This window comes from Nicotiana tabacum, chromosome 11 (genome assembly GCF_000715075.1).
Source record: "Nicotiana tabacum cultivar K326 chromosome 11, ASM71507v2, whole genome shotgun sequence".
NCBI lineage: Eukaryota > Viridiplantae > Streptophyta > Magnoliopsida > Solanales > Solanaceae > Nicotiana > Nicotiana tabacum.
The window spans coordinates 147,290,495-147,298,292 of record NC_134090.1 but is presented as its reverse complement, the minus strand read 5'-3'; the positions used below and the strand labels follow the sequence as shown (position 1 = coordinate 147,298,292).

The following is a 7,798-nucleotide window of genomic DNA, read 5'->3' as shown; positions in this document are numbered from 1 at the left end:
GTTTAACAACAGATGTGGCAAGGTTTTTTCGAGCAGACTAGTATATATCTTGTGCGGGTACGTGCTTCAACATAAAAACCATTTCACCTCTACAACTCAGAAAAACGTCAAATTCTTAGAAAATAAACATTCAACCCTGATAAACAAGGAAAGTACAAACTAAATCCCGGAGAAGAGAAATTGAAGACTCCCTCCATTTCATTTTGCCGTACTTGACTAAGCACGGAGTCGAAGAAAAAGATTCTAACACATACCAAAAGTGCTCTTAAACTTATAGGTTTGAGCCTACTATGACATTTATATGGCTATATAAGATGCCATTAAGGGTAAAATGAGAAGGTTAAGAGATACCAAATATAAAAAAAGCATCATTCTTTTGGAACATGCTAAGAAAGAATGCAATATAAAATGGTACAAAAAGAGTACATAATATCAAACATAAGCATAGGGGCATTCATCACAAAAGAACATTTTCCTGGGAATGCAATGAACAAAGTTTAGGACACCAATGAAAAAGTTTGTCTAGTCCATCCTTCCCTTCAAGATCTTCTCAGTCACTTCAGTTGGTGTACTGCAACAACAAAAAGATTGGACCAAATAAGATAGTGAGAACTGCGCTATTAACTAGCTTTAACTGATAGTATATCATGAAGTATTATGCCCCCCCTAACCCCACATGATCCCCATTAGCCATTGAAACCAAAGAGACAACGAGACATAGAGGTATAAAGGTATGTTAATATTTGGAGCTTTAGTGATCCCCGGAATTTAAAAATGTAGCTTTAAGCATGAAAATTGACATCAGAAGTCCTTGATTTGGCAAAAAAACTGTTTCCCCTCAATGCTTAACTTAAGGAATATTTTTTCGCCAACAAGAAGTCACTGAACATAATAGATGACGGACTTGATTTTAAAAATTATATAGCAGTTCTTAAGCACAGGGATTCCTGCAGTCATTTATTCTAAAGGAAGGCAATAAAAACGCGGAGCATTGAACACTTACACAACATAAACATGTCCTCCCCAACCACTTAAACAATCACGGTCCACTGATGCTATGAGGGCCTGCGAGATGGTCTCAAACAATTCTTCTGGTCCCTGAAATGGTAGTGTTGCGGTAAGGAGTCAATAATCTCCATAGAAACCAGACATAAATGCATGACTATGACGGACGTATTGCAAAGAAATGATAGCAAGAAAATATTTTAAAGGATGTAAAGAAAACATGGGAGTGAAAGATCTGAACTGTGAAAGCGACTCAGATAATGTTACTAACGATGGACTATATCATCTCATTGGTATTGCAGACAATCAATTCATGCAAGATTTAGTGCCACCTTAACTAACCACCCAATTAAAGAATTAAAAAATCTCATTCTCAACAGACTAGAAATGCAAATTACACAAGAAAGAAAAAACCCTAAATAAATTTTTTTCATTAAATAGATGTTCAGCAAGTCAAGAACCAAAGGCAGAAAGCAAAGTACAAATTTTGAAATCAAAGAAAGGAGAGTCAAGATATCGGGATAATTCTCCACCAACCAGGTTTTATAGGAACTCAGAACTTTTGAAACATTGATGCGTTTACGTATTGACTCTTTATATGGGACAGTCAACAAGAAGTCTCAAAAGCACATATTTTTCACACTACATAATTTTATTTGCGTCAACAATTGAGAGTTGAATACAAGTTTCATGTGTTGAAGCAACAAAGCATTAGCATCCAATTAAAGAAACGTAGAAGATCAGGCTTTCTCCTATTCTCTTCATAAAGCTAATAAAAAAAGTCTCAATTTCTAAAGCATGGAGACAAGTGGTTACCATATACCGTTACTTCATTATCAAAGCCATTTGACAAATTTAGCTAGAATGCAATTCAATGTACATTTTTTATTTCTATGTTTGACACTCTTCCCAGACCCTACTTGTGGGATTACAATGGATTTGTTGTTGTTGGATGTTTGGCACTCTCATACTGTTGCAAACCAGCTTCAAAATTGCATCGGCGAAAGCATTCTACTCATAAATAATTGATGAAAGTCTACTTATCAAAATAGTGACAATAATTGGCAGTGACGTGAGGCGGGACGTTTTACCTATTATGAGGCGAGGCGTAAGCCCCGAAGTGTGGGGCGTAAGCCCCGAAGTGTGGGGCGTAAGCCCCATGAATCTTTAAAGTTTTTAATTTATAAATTAATAAATAGGAAGTACATTAAAAGTTTAAAAAAATTACAAATAATTAGAAAAACTCATAATATCTAGCATGTTTTACCGACATAAACAATCAATAATGTTAATGTTACTACAAAATACAAATAAATTATATGTATTAACTTTCAAATAATTAGAAAGTTATAATTTCTTAATAAATATTATTAAACAAAATATTCTACCTCCCTAAAAGTAAATATTCAGTAATAAACTTCACTGGTACAGTAATTTTAAAATATTACTCTTTCATGAGTAAATACAAAATTACTTTCAAATGGCAAAATATTGAAAGTTTGATAGTTTTGAGAGACATAGAATTAAGTCATGAAGGTAAATAGCAAGTAAAGATATAATTTTTTGTAATCTATTTTAGAAGAATGTTCAAATTATATTCACCTTCACGCTGTTCTCAATTAGTAGATACGTAATATTATGACATATTATTTGAGTTACTCTCAATCTTCATATTCCTATATATGAATAGCACTTTAATCATTCATTTGTTAAGTGCTAATTATGAAATTTAACAAATGATTTGAGTAATAACTATCGGGCGAGCCCCGGATGTTGGGCGCTAAGCGTGTTTAGGGAGCACAGTCCAGCGTTTGAGGCGTAAGCCTCGCGAACTAAGCCCCACACATGAGTCTCGGGGCGTTTTGAAAATGCCCCGCCCAGGGGCGAGCCCCAGGAGGGTCCCAAAAAAGCCTTTTAAAACATTGGTTCTATGTAGTCTGATCTTGGAATAAACATTGTTTCAGGATTTCCACTCCTGGAATACTGACATCTGGCCAAATTTATTTCAGCTTACCAATGAGCGAAAAGGTTTTGTGAATAAGACAGGACGCCTAGCTACAGCAAAGCAACAAAGAGATAGTGCATTACTTCACCACCCATCATATAAACACTGCCTACACTTTTCTTAAATCAGCACCACATAGGACATAAACCAAGGGGAGCTAGAATTATTTTCCCTGAGCAAATACGTTTCGGCTGAAATAAGCATCAAGTAAAAGAAGAATTTCAACTTTGGCACATTATCCCCATTGGAAAATATTGACTGGTGACGTCAGACGTGTCATTTGAGCTGAGCTAGATTACGGAGTATTATACTAAGTTATATTGAGATGAGTAACAAACCATGTCAGGCTTGAACATGGCCTCGCACGCACCATACAGAGATTCTGAGGCAGTACCAGCAACGACAAAATCTTTGGCAAGCTCCCTGCGCATAATGTATAAGTAGCCATATCATAAGCAACATATTGTAGGGAAAGCCTCTCGAAGTGCCCAACAAAAACTAACTTGAAGAAGTAGAAAACTAAACATACTTTGCTCCAATAGAGTCCATTGTGCAAATAAACGGCTTGTCATCATCTCCTAATCCAGCAATTACAGGTTGGCAAAAGTATGGACCGAACCTAAATAGAAACCAAATTCATAACGCAATTATTGGTAGAACCATTATACACATAGTGCCATACACACACACAGAGTCAACCATAGCTATTTTAATAGGTTATTTTCCAATAAAAGAGACAGAAGAGACAAAAGTAAGGCTGCCATTGAGTTGCGCTATTAAAGGCAAACATCCCACACTCATCATTGAAAGGAAAAATAAAATCAAGATCCAATGAATTATCTACTGATTCAAGCTTAAAATGGTGGCTCAAGTTTAGGGAATGGGGAAAAAGCAGATCGGAAGCGTCAGAAGGTAAATATCAGTTTACATGGACCAAAAGATTCTTAATTTATAGAGGAGAGAATATCTGTCAGTGTTTTCAATAACTTGCAGCTTATTTCAGCAAGTATTATCCCCACCAAGTCATTGGAAAACATTGACACAATCGTAATATCTGCTGCAGATATGTTTTAGTATTGACGGAATGTTGGTAAAGAAATAGTATAGCCTTGAAGGCACGGGCGTAGAGGATGAAAGATAAACATGCACTATCTCGATGTTTATACACATTTAGAAGTATTTAGTAAACTTTCACCCACCAAAGTGATCAAATTGCTTTCCGGTCTTGGAGGCAGTCACCTTTCAAGTTTGTTCCAACTCTCAACAAAATTTATTCACACATGAACAGTGCATGAAGTCTCTTTAGGAAATAACTAGCCACATAACATATAAATAGTAATAACCTTTTCTCATAAAGAAGAGCAGATACAAGGCTGGCAAAAGTCTCAGGCTTCATGTCCCTCTCTTCTCTAAGCTGATATAACTTGTGACGGAACACTAGCCGTTGATACCTTCAAAAACCGATCAAAGGTACATATCAGTGACATAACCAAAACAAATCAAATCAATAAAGAGATGACACTCCAGTCCCTCCCCATCCCACATCCCAAAGAAAGCAACACAAAACTGGAAAGAGTTAAGCTTGATATAAGATTTGTCTCACTCTTACGCATCCCTCCTATATGTGAAGAAGCACTTTAATAAGCCGTTCAAACTCAAATTCGTTTATGAAGTCCTATAGCACCTTATATTTCATAATGCCACAAAGATGACTCAATATCTTGATTTCATTCACTTAATGCTCATTTGGTTTGCTGTTTAAGAGAAAATAACACCGTCACAAGATTTTGCATTATTAATACAAAGGCTTTGTATAATATGGGTTTAAGATGAACTTAATCAGAGCATCATGGTTAGTGAGGATCCATATAGCCAACCCAACTTGCTTGGGAAGCGTATTTATCGTCGTAATATAAAGTTTAGTGTCTCATATTAAACTTGTAGTACTAATACAACTTTGCATAACTAATACTGTGCTCAATTTCCAGTATAAAAGTCCATCTATATAATACTTGCATAACTTATCCATGAATTAATGTCTTATTTTATAGGAGCATAATCTGGAATACAAATCCGTGCCTTAGCAATATCAAGATAAAGCTAATTCATGACTTTGAAACTTTAATCTCTGCATAATAAACCATATATTATTGTTCATAGTATAACAATTCACGTTTTAATGTTCACCCAAACAATAATACCAATATAATAAATTGATCCCTAGTAAACCCCACCGCCGTTCTCTATAATATTTTACATCCTTCACTAGGCTAAAAATACAACTTTTACAACATCAGAGTACAAGGTCAAATCAAACTGCATACGGCACTTCTGCATCAATTATCTTTTATACATTAAATGAGTTTGTTCAATTCCGCGTATAGGATTTGAGGACGCAAAGTTTTATGTCCTCTTCTGTAACGTATTTATATTTTGGTTATTAATATACAGAAAAGGTCTTCTTAATGTCCCACAATATGCATGGTGGATCATGAGAAAATAATAATATGATAAGTTTATCTCTTCTCCAGAAAAACAAGGATCTGCGTCATTGGATTGATTGATTTCTGTAAAAATCCAATTCAATTAGCACTCAAGCATATATACCAAGACCGACACATGCAAAGAGCAACAGAAGAAGAACATAAAAGAAAAGGGATTGGAATTACAGTGTTTGGACATCGGTACCCAGCCCTGAAAGGCCAATGAAAACCTTATCGTGGATTCTGAATATTCTTTGAAAATCAGTGGCGATTGTCTGCAGCTGCACACCAAGTCTCCGGTCACTTGCAATTGCAAAGCAGTTCTTCCCCACCATTGCCACTAGGGCACTTCCATTGTACTCAAAGATCTATACATATACATCACCATGACCAAACACATAATCAATAACACACTATGAAAAACCAGCTTTGATAATGCATATTTCAGTTTCTTTATCTCCATCAAAACCAATTCTACGGCTAGATCATAAAATCCTATGCCTTAATCCCAAAATAGTTAGGTTTAGCAAAATGAATTCTTTGTATCATTCCGCTATATTCGAGCCCATATCAGTTTTTTTCTTATCTACTGTATCTAAAATTTTTGCACAAAAGCTAGGTCCAAAAAAGCAACCTTGATAACACATAGTTAAGTGTTGTATCTCTATTAAAATCAATCAACCAATTAAGCTCAATTTGTTTATACAGACCACCGTAACCAAACACATAATATTAGTAACCCACTTTACAAAACAAAATTCAATAATACATGCTTCGGTTATTTTTATCTATATCAAAATCAATGGACTACCCTTGATTCCATGCTAATTGGGATTGCATATCCGAATCCTCATTGCCCATTCTGCTATCTGAAATTCATCCATAAAAGATAAGCAGAGGCAGATCTAGGATTTAAACTCTATGGATTCAACCTTTAAGGTTCTTAGTATTGAACCTATCGTATTTTTAAACTTATAGGTTAAGACCTACCTTTTGTTGTAATTTTAGTGAATTTTTACATATAAATTTATGCTTCGCGTCAAAAGTACAGGTAAATCCGGCACCGCTACTTTACATCCACCCTGAAGATAGGTACAGAAACCCATCTCTGATAATACATATTTCAGTTTCTTTTTTTCACAGCAGTTAAATCAACCAATCAACTACAACTCGATCTCAAACCATTTGATGTCAGCTACATAAATCCTCTATATCTGTTCCTTTCTAATCAAACCCATTTCAGTTTCTTCTCTCTATCAATATCAATCAATCAACTAAATCTCGATCTCAAACTATTTGAGGTCAACTGCATCCTCTATATCTATTCCGTTCTAATCAAATACTATTTCAGTTTCTTGTTTTTAAATCAATACTATCTAAAATTTTTGCATTAAAGCTAGGTCCATGAAAACAACTTAGATAATAAACATTTAAGTTTTTTTTATCTCTATCAAAATCAATCAAACAACTACATCTCAATCTCAAACTATTTGGGTTCAGCTATATAAATCCTCTATATCTATTCCATTCTAATCAAGCCCATTTTAGGTTTTGTTTTAAGAAGAGAATCTCTACTATCTAAAATTTCTGTGAAAAAACTGGGTTTAAAGTTAGGTTTGAGAGAGTGATGAGACAAGCTAGGGTTATAAACATTTGGGTATAATCTTCTACGGATAGGAAGAAGAAGAAATACTTACCGACATTCTGGGACTGAAGAGAACGACGAAACGAACTATGTTGCGGAAAGGTTTTTGGTCTGAGAACCTGTGGAGTGGAAAAAAAAGCAGACTTTGTTATTGGTTTTTCTTGAACAACACTTCAAGCGCAGGGAATGAAATTGTTGAACATAATTCTTTACAATTTAAATAGAATAAATTATTTCTCCAAAAATGTAAACTTATTATCACATCTTTTATTTATTAAAAAAAATTGACACAAAATTAAAAAATTTAAATATGTCGTAAAATTATTTTGTCAATCATAGAGAGCTCTATATTATCAAAAGTAAGAAGATAGATGGTTGAAATTAAGCGACACGATAAACTACTAAAATACCATTCGGTTTAGAACAATGTTATATTGGTTAAGTAATAACATTAAAGTTACTAGGATCCGATCGAATTTGTTTCAGGAATCTAGCCTTCTTAATGTTTCTCATAGCCGACACCAATTCTACTAAGTTGATGTTAAAGTTGTAGTCGTATAACTGAGGGTATGCTGAATCCCAGGACCCTAATGGTTCCTTCTCCTGTAAAGCTCTGCTACTCCGACCACGTTCTGCCCTTCTATCGGAAGCAAAATCTGT

The 7,798-nt window shown here is 34.7% G+C and overlaps 1 protein-coding gene across 1 annotated transcript; it reads right to left on the bottom strand.

Annotated features, from left to right (window-relative positions):
* Window positions 1-320: 320 nt before the first annotated feature.
* Window positions 321-7,331, bottom strand: LOC107817251 (proteasome subunit beta type-3-A-like). The gene is made up of 7 exons (XM_016643047.2): window positions 7,191-7,331; window positions 5,680-5,861; window positions 4,354-4,461; window positions 3,540-3,629; window positions 3,349-3,433; window positions 1,004-1,098; window positions 321-571 (listed from the first exon to the last, which is right to left on the bottom strand). The coding sequence occupies exons 1-7, from the start codon at window positions 7,194-7,196 to the stop codon at window positions 523-525; spliced, it is 615 nt and encodes a 204-aa protein (XP_016498533.1). The 5' UTR covers window positions 7,197-7,331; the 3' UTR covers window positions 321-522.
* Between the last annotated feature and the right edge of the window lie 467 nt (window positions 7,332-7,798).